This window comes from Oncorhynchus clarkii, chromosome 2 (genome assembly GCF_045791955.1).
Source record: "Oncorhynchus clarkii lewisi isolate Uvic-CL-2024 chromosome 2, UVic_Ocla_1.0, whole genome shotgun sequence".
Classification (NCBI taxonomy): domain Eukaryota; kingdom Metazoa; phylum Chordata; class Actinopteri; order Salmoniformes; family Salmonidae; genus Oncorhynchus; species Oncorhynchus clarkii.
Genome location: NC_092148.1, coordinates 62,468,839 through 62,487,094, shown reverse-complemented (window position 1 = coordinate 62,487,094; position 18,256 = coordinate 62,468,839). Strand labels below are relative to the sequence as shown.

At 41.1% G+C, this 18,256-nt stretch overlaps 1 protein-coding gene across 1 annotated transcript; it reads right to left on the bottom strand.

The window, feature by feature from the left end:
- Positions 1-3,870: 3,870 nt before the first annotated feature.
- LOC139381955 (heat shock factor protein 4-like) lies at positions 3,871-15,096 on the bottom strand. The gene is made up of 13 exons (XM_071125844.1): positions 14,924-15,096; positions 13,317-13,425; positions 13,008-13,135; positions 12,812-12,936; positions 12,183-12,258; positions 11,814-11,881; positions 10,404-10,503; positions 10,106-10,227; positions 9,783-9,974; positions 9,588-9,696; positions 9,356-9,421; positions 8,737-8,841; positions 3,871-6,765 (listed from the first exon to the last, which is right to left on the bottom strand). Exons 1-12 carry the CDS (start codon positions 15,047-15,049, stop codon positions 8,782-8,784), a joined length of 1,281 nt encoding a protein of 426 aa, XP_070981945.1. The 5' UTR covers positions 15,050-15,096; the 3' UTR covers positions 3,871-6,765; positions 8,737-8,781.
- Between the last annotated feature and the right edge of the window lie 3,160 nt (positions 15,097-18,256).

The window sequence follows — 18,256 nt, the reverse complement described above, 5'->3', positions numbered from 1 at the left end:
GTTGCCAGAGAATTGAATGTTAATTTCTCTCCCATAAACTGCCTCCAATAGTGTTTTAGAGAATTTTCAGTAAGTCCAACCGGCATCACAATCATATACCACGCCTTCCCTGGACGTCCACATCCAGCTTCTTCACCTGCAGGATCATCTGAAGGGGGTGGGGGATTTCTCTCTGTAACAAGGGCATTTTGTGGGGGAAAAACTCACCCTGTCTCCCCAGTGGGTAGGCCTATGCCCTTCCAGGCCCAACCATGGCTGTACACCTGCCCAGTCATGTGAAATCCATAGATTAGGGCCTAATGATTTTATTTCAATTGACTGATTTCCTTATATGAACTGTAACTCATTAAAATCTATTAATTTATTGCATGTTGCGTTTATAATTTTGTTCAGTATACTTGACTCTGTTTGACGATGACTACTATAATATCATCAGTATACACCTATCATAATAATTGGGGAAAACTGAGAGATTTTTTAAAACAATGTTTTGATCATCAACCTTTTTTGGTTTAGGTCCAATCCCTGATTTCTGAAGCATCCTCAGGTCAGCTCTAATTAGGATCACAAAGATGAACGAACTGGTTAGTCATTATTTACCTTAGTCTGGAACTTCCCAGTCTAGAGATAATTTATCTGAAGTTAAGCAATATCTCAGCAAGTCATTTTTTAAAATCTGGATGAAATTAAGTAGAATTAGCCTAGTCTTGACTTAAATTAAACTCAGTCTGGGTAACCACCACTCCAAGTTTAGCTGGAATTAAGCCCTAAATATTTGAGGAATGTTATTGGTTGACGAAAGACCTATGACATTGGCCTACGTCTTGTCTTGCGCTGCGCAGAATATCAGATCTCAACAACGATTGGAGAATTGTTTAACATCACCAGTACTACATCCTTACTATTTACTGTTGAAGTCGGAAACGTACATACACCTTAGCCAAATACATTTAAACTCAGTTTTTCACAATTCCTGACATTTAATCCCAGTAAAAATGCTTTGTTTTAGGTCAGTTAGGATCACAACTTTATTTTAAGAATGTGAAATGTCAGAATAATAGAGAGAATGATTTATTTCAGCTTTTATTTCTTTCATCACAGAAGGGTTCAGAAGTTTGCATACACTCAATTAGTATGTGGTAGCATTGCCTATACATTGTTTAACTTGGGTCAAACATTTCAGGTAGCCTTCCACAAGCTTCCCACAATAAAGTGGGTGAATTTTGGCCCATTCCTCCTGACAGAGCTGGTGTAACTGAGTCAGGTTTGTAGGCCTCCTTGCTCGCACACACTTTTTCAGTTCTGCCCATACATTTTCTATAGGATTGAGGTCAGGGCTTTGTGATGGCCACTTGACTTTGTTGTCCTTAAGCCATTTTTCCACAACTTTGGAAGTATGCTTGGGGTCATTGTCCATTTGGAAGACCCATTTGAGACCAAGCTTTATCTTCCTGACTGATGTATTGAGATGGTACTTCAATATATTCACAATTTTCCTCCCATCTGTTTTGTGAAGTGCACCAGTCCCGCTTGCAGCAAAGCACCCCCACAACATGAATTTTCCAAGCTGTTGAAAGGCACAGTCAACTTAGAGTATGTAAACTTCTGACCCACTGGAATTGTGATACAGTGAATTATCAGTGAAATAATCTGTCTGTAAACAATTGTTGGAAAAATTACTTGTGTCATGCACAAAGTAGATGTCCTAACCAACTTGCCAAAACTATAGTTTGTTATAGTGATTGAAAAACGAGTTTTAATGACTCCAACCTAAGTGTATGTAAACTTCCGACTTCAACTGTATATATTTTCATAAATGCAACACGATGCAAGAGACAGTTTGGAATGTCTGACTAGAATATGGGGCAAATCTACATTATTTTTTGCTAAATTTGAGGTGTTTTAATTCGTTGATTAAATGCGAGACATGATTGTTTGGTTGCAGGACACGGTACAAAGAGCCAAAATGCAGAACTGTCCCGCACAATCTGGGACATTTGTTCGCCCTGGACTGCTATGCGATCTGCACCCACCTCAAAGACGAGGCATCCATTCAGATTTGGCTCAACGCCACACATTTTAATAAATCCCCGAAACTACCCCCAATTGCTCTTTTCACTTTGTGGACAGGAAACCTCCAGAGCACCACCCTATTCCAGAAAAGTATATTGGCTATGATGCCCATAAAAGAAGCGAAGGCAACTACTGTTCAGGACGTCATCAATTCAAACACGTAATGTTACAGCTAGCCAAGTGTAATAAAATAATATACTTACATAGCTGCTCTAGCTATGTAAACACGATCCAACTCTGAACACATTGACCATACTAGTAGGTCAGCTACAATTAATGTTAGTCACGCCTACCTGCTTACTTTCTTTGCCAACAACAAGTTGCTAGTCTGTGTAGATATGAGAACATGCATTCAGGTTAGAAAATGTAGCTAGCTAACGTAACCTAATTGATTTGAGACACATTGTATTTAGCTAACTTGTTTTTTTATGTTTGAGTGTTGTGTCATGTCGGAGTGATCGGAGGAACGACTGGGCATTTAAGTGCTCAGAGCTAGGAAGGAAAGCAAGAAACCTTCTCACCATTGACAGCCAAAATCGCTGGACATCCGAGTGGACATCCGAGTTCAGCATGTGGGAGAGATCAGGGTCCACCCGAGTTTCCAGTCGTAATTACAAGTTGGAGGGGCGTTCATGTGTATTTTCCCAGTAGGAAGGTCGTATTTACAAGTTCCTAACATGACGTGTATGTGGCATTGATCAAGTTTGCAAAAAATAAGTAGTTAACATTCTTACATTTTGTACAGATGATCGTCATGGTGACAGTTTACCGCAAAGCTAGATATGCAAACTGCGGAATTCAAATCAAGTGGGAAGATTCAGCTACATGACAAAATGGCCTCCAAACAAATCCACCTGTCATAAACAAATCCAATGTCACAAAGTTGAGGAACTATTAACCAAAAACCATCTCAAGAACGACACCTGCTCAACAATTTACACTGGCCTACCTTTTCTAGCATTCTTTGCCCCTTTCCTTACACATTTCAACAGCACCAACTTCAAACTGGACATCATGGATCTAATACTGATGACCCTGATCAGGCAGAAATTCAACCTAATCCAAGAAGATCTTGCAGGTTTCCCAGAGTCTTGTAAGCAGGATCATATCCCACTGGATGAAAGTATCGAAGGAGCAAAAATACTTCTGTACTGTACTGCTTGTTAACCTCTACCCTCAGTGCCACCCTCTACTCCCACCCCCGAAGATTAGTTTTCCTTACATTTTTGATGAGTTAACAGCTATCATATAGTTCTAACAGAAATCATGTAAAATAATTATGCTGCTTAGAAAAAATTTAACTGATCACATATACATGAGAAAATACTATAATTTCATGCTAGGTCTCTTTTTGGTAAAATACTCCACCCCTCCCTCTTCCCCTCCCCACACACAAACGAGAGCACTTGTGAAATGCTCACTTTTATTTTTAACTACTTTTATTGTCATTGCATACATGTTTTGTTTCATTGTGACTTTAGTCCAGTTCTGCCCATGTACAACACTGTCCTAGCAAAGCCATAGACAATGATGCATTATAACGATGGATTTCTTTTGTTACAGAAGATGATGATTAATCCAAAAAATTAAAATACTTTGATGAGTCTGCAATCTTGACAAGCATTATGTATATTTAAAAACATCCGATCATCAACATCCGATCAGTGCAAATGAATAAAAAATAAATACAATGCCAATTGAATGTAAAGTATCACTCCTAGCAAATCAGAGAAACACTCATATTTCAGTAATAAAGAAAACACTGATAAATACTAAGTCTAAATGAACACTGCTAAATCTAATACAATGATAATTCTTAGTGCAATTTCAATTATACGCCACCTTACATTTCCCTCTTCTAAGATTATAGTCTACAGGTGTTACTTATGATGCAGCCTCTGATACAGTTACTTTATACATTCCAAGGGTCATTGATGTATTGCAACCTTGTGAATTCTCACAACTCTGAAATATTGCACAGTATAGTATTATCAGTTCAAAGGGAAGATTGTCAAGACCTGGGCTGTTTTCCATGTAGATGTGTCCTCCACAGTCAAAAGAAGTGCACTGGTGTTTCTTCAGATTCTGATGGTTTTCCAGAAATTCCAAATTATCTGAGGAATATAGGATGTCTATCAAAATCATATGAGCCTGCTCAGATCATTGAGAAGGGGGGGGGGGGGGGTATTGCACCCCCCTCCTACATCATCAGTCCACATCCATACCTTCTGGAGTTTGTATAAGAAAGACACACTACATGACCAAAAGTATGTGGACACCTGCTCGTCGAACATCTCATTCCAAAATCATGGGCATTAATATGGAGTGCGTCCCCTATTTGCTGCTATAACAGCTTCCACTCTTCTGGGAAGGCTTTCCACTAGATGTTGGAACATTGCTGCAGGGACTTCCTTCCATTCAGCCATCAGTGAGGTTGGGCACTGATGTTGGACGATTAGGCCTGGCTCACAGTCTGCGTTCCAATTAATCCCAAAAGTGTTCGATGGGGTTGAGGTCAGAGCTGTGCTCAGGCCAGTCAAGTCAAGATCTCCCACACCGATCTCCATAAACCATTTCTGTATGGGCCTTGCTTTGTGCACTGGGGCATTGTCATGCTGAAACAGGGGGCCTTCCCCAAACTGTTGCCACAAAGTTGGAAGCACAGAATCATCTAGAATGTAATTGTATGCTGTAGCATTAATATTTTCCTTCACTGGAACTAAGGGGCCCGAACAATGAACAGCCCTAGACCATTATTCCTCCTTCACCAAACTTTACAGTTGGCACTATGCATTGGGGCAGGTAGTGTTCTCCTGACATCTTCCAAACTCAGATTTGTCTGTTGGAATGCCAGATGGGAAGCGTGAATCATCAATCCAGAGAACACATTTCCACTGATCCAGAGTCCAATGGCGGCGAGCTTTACACCACTCCAGCCAACGCTTGGTATTCCACATTGTGATCCTAGGCTTGTGTGCGGCTGCTTTGCCATGGAAACCTATTTATGAAGCTCCCGAACAGTTCTTGTGCTGATGTTGCTTCCAGAGGCAGTTCGGAATTTGGTAGTGTGAGTTGCAACCCGAGGACAGATGATTTTTACGTGCTGTGCACTTCAGCACTCGGCGGTCCTGTTCTGTAAGCTTGTGGCCTACCACTTCACGGCTAAGCCGTTGTTGCTCCTAGACAATTACAGTGAGTACAGTTGACCGGGGCAGCTCTAGCAGGGCAGAAATTTGACGAACTGATTGTTTGAAAGGTGGCATCCTATGACGGTGCCACATTGAAAGTCACTGAGCTCAGTAAGGCCAGTCTATTGCCAATGTTCATCTATTGAGACTGCATGGCTGTGTCCTCTATTGTATACACGTGTCAGCAACGGGTCTGGCTGAAATAGCTGAATACACTAATTTGAAGGGGTGTCCACATACTTTTGTTTGTATATTGTGTATAATCCAAATATGGGATTTGGCCTGTCTCTGAAACAAATGGAGGCATTGTAGAGTCCAAATGCTCTAGGGAGGCTCTTCATCTGTCTTGAAATCAAACGTTACTTTGCCTCTATCCACCACTAAAATCAATGGAAGGTCATAATGTTTATCTATAATAAATCAGGTTAAACTAATCAGAAAAAAAGAGAGATGTGGTAGCTAGAAAGTTATATGGATGGAAGAGAAAAGACAAATAGACAGACACAGGTTTAGTGACACTAGTACATCTCTCTTTCCTCTCTGTTTAGTGAGTCTACACATTGATCTTATCTAAACTTCAGCTGAAGTTGGGTCATCTAGCTCTTCTTCTACATTTGACTAATGCACAGTATTTAACAATTTGTCTAAGTTACTCTTGTGCACAGGAGTGCCCAAATGTACTGTTTCAAGGGAAATATATGGATTGTGATTAAGAATAAATTGTGATACAAATTGTGCAAAACAGCAATGTATGGTGTCTTCATTGTTTTTTCAAATGGGAAGTCTATCATAAATATTTCCTAGACCTCTCACATTAAAACGTACAGAAGATAACACTGTTTCTGTAATTTTATGAATATCATTTTGAAATACAAATATAGTATTTGCACAAGAATATAATTTTCATACCAAATGGGCTATTTGGGAAATAAATCAGCGCCACAAGCAGAAACTCTCCCACACAGACTAAAGTGCTTACAAACTTGGGCCACTTTGGTATGATGCAACTTTGCATACTACCACTGGAATGATGGCAGAGAATAGTAGAACTTGCTGGTTGTACTCCAATTCTGTGCTAGGAATTTATCCTTGAAATATCAACTGGTCGGTTGGTCTTTCATGAGTTGAAGTCCCTCAGTCAGGCACTCTAAATGTAGCTCAGTCCAGTTTTAGAGAGAGAAGCCATTGCTTATGTCAGGATGTCCTGCGGATCAACTTTTGAAGTGAAAACTGCCAGGGTCTCCACCAATAAAACTGTTGAACTTCAGTGAAGGAAGTCTGAATAATTCCAAATAGATTAACCTCTGGTTCTCTGAAAAGCCATATAGTGCTTCTGAAAAAAACTCCCCAGAGCTGACAGTCTGGTGGATGGAAGGTGGGCCCACAGAGCTCTGAGTGACAGGAATCCCTCCTGCTCTGCTCACATTGGGTCAGGTGCGCTGGATCTAAGATGTGACGACTGCGGATGGAACACATCTGAGAGCCTTGAGGAATGTCTTGTTTTCTGGCCAAAAGCAGAAACACAAAAGAAAGGTAAATATTTTCTATTCTCAGTACAAACTGAGCTGTCCATCAGTAGTGGTGTGTGGGTAACATCATTGGGGAAGCCAAGCCAGGAAAAATAAAAATCCCATATTACAACCTATTGCGTTATTTGCTCTATAACCTGTTAGGTCTATATTTCAGTGTGAAGGCATATGAACTAAGGCCGAGACAATAAACTTTTGTTTCATCACAAAACCGGAGAACAACATATGTCCACAAAACATATTGCATGTAACAAACAGTTACATGACCTAGCAAGTTAATGTTTGACATTTTCGGACTACTAAACAACTATTGATTTAGAACCACGAGTTACCGCAAGTGTCAAAGAAAACAGGCACTGCCTCCACTATTCCAGCACCATTTCATCATCTAATCACCTAAGTCTAATACATTGACAACTAAAAGATACCAAAAACAATTTAGTCCAATCAACGAAAGCTAAATCTGATGTGGCTGTACACGGTCCTGCTTGCTGTCGGTCTGTCTGTAAGTGGAAAAAACATGTTGACTCACCCTACTTGTTGAAAAATGCCATCCTCTTTCATGTTGCCTAAACGGTCTATACACACTTTTAGTTTTTGTTGTCCTAGGTTACTAAAATGCTTGCTCGCTAGCCTAACTTCCTTTCATGAGCAACAATGGGCCAGGCCAGCTAGTTAACTACATATACATTAGCTAGCGACATGTTGAACTTCCATCCTCTCAGGCCAGGGGCTCAATGTATGCATTTATGGTTTGATCAGAACCACCTTTATAGTCATTGGCCAATACAGAGATTTAAGTAAAACCACAAGCCCAAATCCCTATCTCCATCCATGGCTAATTTAGGAAAGGGACAATTTTAGCTAGCTAGCTACCGGAGGACAATGACACAATGAGTTATAACAATTCAAGTTATGTCGATGTTGTTTGGCTTCATATGTGATAGGTGCAAACTGGCTTCCCTTGACACTGTTTTTTGGTGCGCCAGGACCATTCACAGCTGAACTCACTCAGTTTAGCGCAACGTGGATTGGTTATTATTTTATTTAAATAATGATCAAGGGAGACCAAATGCTCGCTGCCTTCCCTTGCATTCAATGCTACAGACGGCAACAATGTCATACTCTTTTTGACCAGACAGCATAGATGGGCTACACATACAGAGACAGAGGGGCGCTGTTTCGTTAACTTGGATGCTTCCTCCAGTAAGATATGTTCAGCCTCTTGCGAATTTAAGGAAATTTATGAAACACAGAGACAAAATAATTATTTTTATGTTTTTTTCTTGGTCATTTTTTTGGGGGGGGGTAGCCTGGCTTCCCTTGGCATCCACGAATACACGCCACTGCTGCCCATATGATCATTCAACTACGCACAAAGATCCAGTTCTAGAAATGGCCTGTGGTTCAAAATGTACCCAATTGTCATACATGAGTAAAAGTAAAGATGTCTTAATAGAAAATGACTCAAGTAAAAGTGAAAGTCACCCAGTAGAATAATTGAGTAAAAGTATTTGATTTGAAATATACTTAAGTATAAAAAGTAAATGCAATTACTAAAATATACATTAGTATCAAAAGTAAATGCTATAAATCACTTCAACTCCTTATATTAAGCAAACCAGACAGCATGGTTTTCTTGTTTAAAAATGTCCGGATAGCGAGGGGCACCCTCCAACAGTGACATAATTTACAAACAACGCATTTGTGTTGATCGAGTCTGCTAGATCAGAGGCAGAAGGGATGACCACGTGTTCGCTTGATAAGTGTGTGAATTGGGCCATTTTCCTGTTCTGCTAAGCATTCCAAATGTAGCGACTTCTTTTGGGTATCAGGGAAAATGTATGAGAGTAAAAAGTACATATTTTCTTAGGAATGTAGTGGAGTAAAAGTTGTCAAATAGAAATAGTAAAGTACAGATACGCCCAAAAAACGACTCACTGTACCTGTCTTTGTCAGGACTAGCCTGTGTCAGCTGATCTGTCAAGCTGTTACTGTTCCTCACATCCAGCGTTGGGGTAAGCCTCTGCCTCCTGGCTCTGAAACATGTACTGGAACACATGATTCATGGGGGGATTAGATACTACTACAGATAACACTGACCAGTACTATAAACCAACTGCAGAGAGGCTACATGCACAGCACACACTGATTCATACTCCCAAGAAGTGAGGTCAAATGTTGACAAGTTGGTTTTACCATTACCTGCCTTTGTCTGTCTAAAGCCAGTCATTTATGGCTGACACAGTAATGGTCGTCACTAGTTACCACAGACAAAGTCAAACCCAGCCGATTTCTACAATTTATCTTCTTAAAATCTGATTTGAAACCTAATCTTAACTCTAACCTAAACCACGCTGCTAACCTTATATGAAGACAGAATTTTACGATATATACCATTTCAAATTTGTGGCTGTGGCAACTAGTGGAAAATCACAGTAACTCATAACTTGTGTTGACTTTACTGACTGGTTGATTTCACTGAATATATATATATATAACTAAACTTCAATATATAATATCTGGGCAGAGCTAATTCAAACACCATAAACTTATTCTACTCACTGATTTTAGGTTGGACTCCATATCATTAAAGTTCCACTCACTCAAGGGCAGGTTGAAATTGAATGGCTGTAAAGACAGAACAGCGTCATATCAGTATGAGCTCTTATCTAGTGAAGAGAAACTTCACATGGGAGCTATTATGCCTGTTTCTGCAGTGACGTTGTTTCCCCCGTGCTTCCGGGGGACAGGTTTTAAACACACTGTCTGCCAAGCTTCAGAGTGTCCTACTCACATCTATGACAGCAGCGGTGGGCTCTACGCTTTGCTGGTGGGTCCTCAGGAGAAGCTGCAAGTCCTCTAGACTCATGTCCACATTCTCTACAGCATCAGGTACTTCTGGTCTACAACACACACACCATATCACACTACTTGGGCTCCACTTGAAAACAATACATTAATATGTAATAAAGGGGGGGGGGGGGTGTACCTTTCCAGAGCAGGTCTCTTGCTCCTCCTCTCTGCTCCAGACCCTCTGCCCTCCAGGACGGACTGTACCATGGCAACATGGAGGACAGGGGGTTCAGAACACACCTCGCAGGAGCCCAGTGGAACACCATCTCCCCGGCCTCGCACCCCTGGGCTCACTGGTTCCTCTTTGATAAGCATCATACACTTATCCCTGTGTGGGGACAGATACACAGCATTCTTATCGGTTTATATCAGCCCTGCTGAATAAGGCTAGATACTGGATTTTTTTTTACTTTGGAAATCACTACAGGATAAAAGGTGACTTTGACCTTTGATCCTCACCTTGTCTCCTCTGTTTGCATTTGAATGGCCATGTTGGTGGGCTGTGACATTTCCGTAACGTCTGATATGATTGGTCCTCCTGTCATTGCACTATTGGAGCAAGAGGCCGTTTCTGTAGATGGCTGTAGAGAAGGAGCAGTAAGAGAGTTTGATTAAAGGTTTGTGAAGCTCACAGCCTGACAATCACTGTGCAGTTCAAAATATAAAGGGCTTTATTTTATGATAATCATAATGTCCCAATGTTAACTGGAAACTATAAATGCAGTACAACTAGCAAAAAGGTAGAGTGGGTTCTCACCGACTGGATATAGAAGGGCTCATGCAGGGACTCCATTTGGTGGCTATGGCTGAACTTAGAGGCTGGAGGTGTGGTGGAGCCAACATCCAACATGAGGGGTCTGGGTGGGCCATGCATCACCATGAGGGGGAATATTGAGAAAACAATGCGAGTCAATGGAAATACTCTTGTGCAATGACATGCCATGGAACTGACAGAGCCATAGAGAGTCGTGTCTGCTCGTCTTTACTGGATGAGAGCCAAGGATAAGGGGAAGTAACTGCAAGGGTGACTAAGAAAGCAGTGGTAGTTTTGAGAAACTAGCTTGGCTTGTGTAGAACACGTAGACCTTAAAACACTGAATAACCCACTTGCTTTTCAAACACTGAGAAAAGTTAATAATGTATGTTAGTAATTACACTATGTAATTGACTTTTGTGATATTTTCTTTCATTTATCTTATACCAGCCACTACTGTTTCTATTTTGTCAAGGCTGTGTACACAATCTCTATCAGTTTAATTTACTGCAACCAATACTAAGCACAAACAGCAGGGCACAATGACAACATGAATTGTATTGTAGAACACAGCTATGCCACAGTGATGAACGTGAACAATGTCCAGTTAATGTAGTCAGTTGTGATTGTAAATCTTTAGGTGTTATGGACATGACAGTTGTAATTCAGTCATACAACTGAATGCATTCAACTGAAATGTGTCTTCCGCATTTAACCAAACGCCTCTGAATCAGAGAGGAGCTGCCATAATCGACATCCACGTCTTCTAATGGCCTTGCTCAGGGGCAGAACGACAGATTTTTACCTTGTCGGCTCTGGGATTTGATCCAGCAACCTTTTGGTTACTGGCCCAATGCTCTAACCACTAGGCTACCTGCGAACATATGAGCGTTGTATGTGACTGTGCCTTGTCCTTCGACCGATTTGTTCACACGGGTCACACAAGCTGACAGTGCATTTCTCTTAGAGGATAGAGGGTCATGCGCCCTGGTTAAGTGGGGTGGTGTGGGTGTGAGAGGATGGGAGGGGGGGTGAGTGATTGTGTGTGTGTGTGTGTGTGTGAGGGGCTTAGAGCTCAGTAGGTCTGATTCAGCATTCAGCTCCATTCATCTCAACTGTGATTGTGCAGCGCGTCAGCTGACCACATCCCGCTGAGCTGGCCGTTCCCACTGCAGTGTTTGTGTTACTATTGTCGATTTGTTAGTATAGTGTGTTAATGAGTGTATGTACATACAGGTGTGTTTGTGTGTGTTTTTGAGTGCATGTATTGTTCATCTTAGCCTTTGTGTGTGTGTGTGTGTGTGTGTGTGTGTGTGTGTGTGTGTGTGTGTGTGTGTGTGTGTGTGTGTGTGTGTGTGTGTGTGTGTGTATGTGTGTGTGTGTGTACACTACAAAGAGAAGCAGTATACTCACAGCTTTCTCTTCATTCCTACAGTGCTGGGTGCGTTTGATTGCATCTGGCTGAATAGGAACTGAATCAGCTATAAAGGAGCAAAAAACAGAATGATGCAGCACAAAGTCTCTCTAGACAGACGGGTTGCCTCTTACAATGTACCGCAGTCTGGGTTTCTGAGACTAGCACTAGCACCAAAGTAACACACTGACTCCTCCCCTGTCGCTCGCTCTCTAACACACACATACACACACACACACACACACACACACACACACACACACACACACACACACACACACACACACACACACACACACACACACACACACACACACACACACACACACACACACACACAATTGTCATGTTTGTTCAGAGGTTCTCACCTTGTTCATGACTTTCTGCTGCTGGGTGTGGTTCTGTCTCAGTGAGACCACCTCTCTCCACAGCACCTCATTCTGCCTGGAGGAGTAAGACAGACCACTGTGACATTCACCACTTCATTATCAACCCCCTCACTCACCACCCCTCATGTGTGTGATCTATGTGTGATTAAATGGTGTGACTAGGCAATGATCTGATTTCAGCCTGTTCACTCTGATGTGTCATATCTGAGCGCTCAGCCAAATGTCATCCACCTATTCCAGATCAGACAGAGACATGTGACAAGATCACCTGTACTGCACCTGACCAGCACACCGGACACTACTATAGGGCGCAACGGTCAGGTGAGCGGCTGAATGTTCTCTTCAACCAATGTAGACAATAGACCAAACCATTGGAACATACAATGAGGCCAGGGACAATGCATGGGCTACTGAGGATGGACTATGAGTTGCTTTGACTCTGTTGCATATGGCTTAGTATGATTAGTAATATGTTTTGTCCCAGTTCAGTGCCTCAAACTAAATTTCATTAAACCAGCTACAGTACTGTATTGATTTAGCATGTGTCATACATTGTGGATATAGTTATGATTGATGCGTTGTATCAGCACACTGTTCTTCCTACTTACTGTTTCATGTCTTGCATCTGACACTCCATGTTCTCTTGTTGACTGCGCAGCACCTGCACCTCATACAGCAGCTTACTCAAGTCCTCCTGTCGTACTTTAGTCTCTTCACTCTTCACGATGGAGACCTAAACACACACACAGAGGTCTTACCATGTGTGTGTGTGTGTGTGTTTTATTTCCTAGGTTTCTGTCTCACCTTCCTCTTGATGTGCTCCAGCAGGTGTTCGTGGCCTTGCAGGAAGTAGAGGTGCTGGAACTCTGTGTCGTCTCGCTCTGGCTTCACCAGGCCACTCTGCTCTATGTTCACCACCTTCCTGAAGCCATCTGCACACCAGTCCACAGTTAGCGGCACACAACACACACCTCCAGAGGCACAAACACTCAAATAAATGCCTATGCTACAGTACCTACACAATACACAAGTCATTACTACACTATTCACTTCTAAATACTGCTAAATATCCGAGAGGGTCTTTATTCTTTAGTGATGAGGAGAGGTACTCACACATGTTGAGCTGACGGACAAAGCTGGCCATGTTGTTATGTTTGAAGTATTTTGGCAGCACCTCCTTGGCAAACCTTCCCTGGTCAAAAACGTGGAAGCTGGTTCCAGTCTGAGGGACAGAACCAGAATAGGGGTTTGTGTTTAAGTTCTATGGACCACTGATTGGCCATTGACTACCTCAATTCAACATTCAGAACCAGTTTCCCAGACACAGATCAATGCTTTTTAGTCCAGGACGTTAGTGTCAAAACCATAATAGGCTCAGTCCTATAAATCATGTCAAGGTTGCTCAAATAGGAAGTCTTATTTGCTTTACAACAAGAAGTCCATATTAAAATCTTTACTTTGCATTTCCTAGTTCTTTTTGAAAAGACTATCTGGAGTCGAGCAGACAGGGGAATCTTAGCCACTTCCCTTTTTAATTTCTTAGAATTGAATCATGCTGAAATGAAAGTTGAGGGAAAAAACATTTATCAGTAAGCTGTACACAACCTATTTCACAGTGAATCAATGACAAGATTATGCACTTTTGTCACTTAGTCAAAGTCCAGTAGCACAGGGGTAATCAACCTAGGGTCAGCGAAAATATTTTTTAGAAAATTCCCCCCCAATGTCTTTATGAATATTGCTAGCAACAACAGAATGAATACATTTTCAGTAGAAAATAGCAGCATGTCTTCTTTCTAATGATGACAACTTTATTTCTTGACTTGGATATAAAAGAAAATGCCAACCTATGGCTAATCTTTGTTTAACAAGCGAAACAGCTGCTATAAGTGAAAATGTGTTACCTTTCTAGCTCAGTGTTGGGGAGTAGCCTAGTGAACTACATGTAGTTCAACTACTTGGTGGTAGTTGAACTAAATTCAAATCTTGGTAGTGTTTTAGACAGAACTTTTTTGCCATGTAGCGGTGAAGCTATCCTGCCTTCACGTGCTCAACTTTGTTTCATTCTGTGCTTTTCGATCACTGTGCAAGAAAAAGGTTGAAGAGCCCTGCAGTGTCACATTATTTTAGTGTTAAAAATAGGTTGGCCAAATTATGTTAATATATCTGTCCCGATACGAGTCCAGCACACAAAATCAGCTAATGATCATGATGAAATCATTCTTAATTTTCTCAAAGATAGCTACTCACTGACATTTTGAGGACTCTGTAAACGAGATTGTGGAGTCTTCGGCATAACAGTATCAGGTACAAAAATAAAGATGTCGAGGGGTGCTTAGTGTGTGGTCTCACCACTCCTTCATAGACACAATGCTGACATACTAGTTATTATTTTTATTACATTTTCCATACTTTTATAAAGGGAACGAGACAAAGACATTTTCTAATTTCACTGATGAATTGCAAGGCAGGCAAGTACGTGTCGAGTTAACCAAAGGTTTAAACAGATATCTTGTTTTGTTAACCCGGGTATAAATGGTCACCAATTGATTTGATGTTCAAACATAGAACTATCCTTGAGTAATAGACAAGTAGAATCTTCACTAAAATAGACTTCTCTATCTTGTCATTTCTATCAAACACATGAAATATATTCCACTGTATGAAAGACCGCTAACTCTCTTTAACCAACCAGAAGTGTAAGTCCTTCAGGTACTCACAGCACTCCAGCAGATGAGATGGTTGGTGTCCGGGTCCTCGACCAGGGTCCACAGTTTGGTTAAGAAGGCAGGCACATTACTGGCATAACCCCCATCCACACCAATAGAGCCAGGAGATTCCTGCATGGCTGTGCTTCAGTTGGATGAACAAACTGTTATTAAGAATGTGTATGAGAGAGTGTGTACGTGCCCAGGTCCTACTCCATTTCTGAGCTGCTTTGCTGCTGACTCTCTCTGGACTACTCATTCGGCCATATCAGGCCCTGTCATCCCTACAGGCCAGCGTCAGCACAAACCTGCCCCTGCAGCGTCACCATAGCCCTCCAACACAAAAGACCCCACTGGGGAACAATACAGGCCATCACAAAGCCTAAAATAATACCACACTGTCATGCCAAACAATAGGAGCACCAGCACAGGAGCGCTGGTGAGTACGTGTGTGTGTCCAGATATAAACACTCCTATAAGAACAACTTTTCAGGACCAGTTCCAAGAGGAGTCGTTGTCTCAAAGACCGCACATTCATCACAATTCATAAAGGCCATGATTACACCAACCTACACTCACAGACTCATCTACACTCAGACTCATCATAGCTCAAGGACAAACACAAATATCATATAACCCTTAGAAAGAGTACATTGTACAGTATGTGGTTTGTAAGATTTTTGTATCAACAACCACTGGTTTTGTGTCACAATTTTTCAAGAAATTTGTTTTCGAGGTTGTTTGTGTCATTGAAAAATCTGATAAAATAAATTTCAAATCCTGGTCAGAAATAAATGAGTTCCTATTTGTGACCATGCCATTTGAATTCTTGTTTGCATCCCTGGAGAATGCGAATTTTATGTATCTTGATCTGTGGTTAGTCACATGACAAATACACTGAACACAAATATAAATCCAACATGTGAAGTGTTGGTCCCATGCTTCCAGAACTGAAATAAAAGATCCCAGAAAGCTTATTTCTCTCAAATGTTGTGCACAAATTTGTTAACATCCCTATTGGTGATAATTTCATCCACCTGATAGATGTGGCATATCAAGAAGCTGATTAAACAGCATAATAATTACACAGGTGCACCTTGTGCTGGTGACAATAGTCCACTCTAAAATGGGAAGTTGTGTCCCACAACACAATGCCACACGTCTCATGTTTTGAGGGAGCGTGCAATTGGCACGCTGACTGCAGGAATGTCCACCGGAGCTTTTGCCAGAGAATTTTATGTTCCTTGTTCTACCATTAGCCGCCTACAACTTCATTTTAGAGAAATTGGCAGTACATCCAACCAGCATCACAACCGCAGACCACATGTAACCACACCAGCCCAGGACCTCCACATTTGGCTTCTTCACCTGCCAGATCGTCGGAGACCAGCCACCTGGACAGCTGATGAAACCGTGGATTTGCACAACCAAATAATTTCTGTACAAACTGTCTCAGGAAAGCTCATCTGCACACTCGTCATCCTCACCAGGGTCTTGACCTGACTGCAGTTCGGCATCATAACCAACTTCAGTGGGCAAATGCTCACCTTCAATGAATCACGGTATGGCATCGTGTGGTCGAGTGGTTTGCTGACGTTGTGAACAGAGCCCCATGGTGGCAATGGGTTTATGCTATGGGCAGGCATAAGCTACGGACAATGAACACAATTGCATTTTATCGATGACAATTTGAAAGCACAGAGATACCATGACGAGATCCTTATCCTGATCCCGCAATAACCATGTTTCAGCATGATAATGCACAATCCCATGCCGCAAGGATCTATACAGAATTCCTGGAAGTTGACAATGTCCAAGTTCTTCGATGGCCTGCATACTCACCAGACATGTCATCTATTGAGCATGTTTGGGATGCTCTGGATTGACATGTACGACAGCGTGTTCCAGTTCCGATTACCTTATATGAACTGGAACTGTCACGTCTACTCCCACTCCTCCCCTCCAGCATTCGACTTTGCCGGTATACTAACCACCGGTCCTGGGATTCATCATTACGCACACCTGGCATCAATCATTACACACACCTGCACGTCATCATGATACTCACCTGGACTCCATCACCTTCCTGATTACCTCCCCTATATCTGTCACTTCCTTTGGTGCTTTCCTCAGTCACTATTGTTCCTGTGTTTATGCGTAGATGCTGCTGTTATGGTGTCTCGTTTGTTGTATTATTAAATGTTTCACCTGCTTCTCGACTATCAGCATCTTTGTTACAGTAACTCAGTAAAATCTTTGAAATTGTTTAATTTATATTTTTGTTCAGTGTAGTTAAGTTTTTTAGGTAAACAATTTTTGAAACATAAAAACAAATTATGAAATATAAATTAAATCAAGCCTATAATTGGGAAAACATGTGACATGATTAAACAAAACTGAAGGCAATTACAAAAATAAACACCAAAGTGCAAAACATCAAATCAAATTATTTTGGTCCATACACATATAAATGAATGGAAAATAGTAACATGTAAATGTTTGACTTATATTTAAGGCTGGCATATAGGCTACCTTTCAAACTAGCAGCAACCTTTGTACAACACTTGCCCACAATGAGCCCTTAAATAATCACTCACCCAGCACTCTTTTTCCATCTCAAATAAGGGCAGTGGTTAAAGTACTTAAGTAAAAATACTTTCAAGTACTACTAAGTAGTTTGCTTTGGTATCTGTACCTTACTATTTATATTTTGACAACTTTTACTTACTAGATTCCTAAAGAAAATAATGTACTTTCTACTCCTTACATTTTCCCTGACACCCAAAAGTACATTTTGAATGCTTAGCAGAACAGGTGTGCCCCTGACTATTCGTTAAAAAAAAATTCAACGATACAATTGTGAAGTCTGGTTTGCCTAATATAATGAATTTGAGATGATTTATACTTTTACTTTTGAGACTTAAACATATTTTTGAAATTACATTTACTTTTCATACTTAAGTATATTTCAAACCCAATACTTTTAGACTTTTACTCAAGTAGTATTTTACTGGGTGACTTTCACTTTCACGTGAGTCATTTTCTATTAAGGTATCTTTACTTTTACTCAAGTATGACAATTGGGTACTTTTCCCACCACTTCATAACGGAAATGTAACTTTGTTCTGGCCTACAATGTTAAAAATAATGGACTTCTGGCGCCATCTGTTGCCAGAAAATCATATACTACGGATGGCCAGTTTATAGTCACTGCACATAGAACACTGTAATAACAAGGTGTCTTCTTTCATTTGAATATGAGCTTCACGATGTCTTCCAGGTGGACCAACAGGATGTCTCCAACAGCTAGCCAGGTTCAGAAGCTTCATGCAGGCAGGCCAAAAA

What these genes read in the sequence shown, in the direction of transcription:
- LOC139381955 (XM_071125844.1), bottom strand. Translation starts at nt 15,049, where the DNA reads ATGCAGGAATCTCCTGGCTCTATTGGTGTGGATGGGGGTTATGCCAGT. An exon ending in ATGCAAACAGAGGAGACAAG is followed by an intron (nt 9,975 to 10,105) that starts GTGAGGATCAAA and finishes GTCCCCACACAG; the next exon opens with GGATAAGTGTATGATGCTTA. An exon ending in TGGAGTCCAACCTAAAATCA is followed by an intron (nt 8,842 to 9,355) that starts GTGAGTAGAATA and finishes CATGTGTTCCAG; the next exon opens with TACATGTTTCAGAGCCAGGA.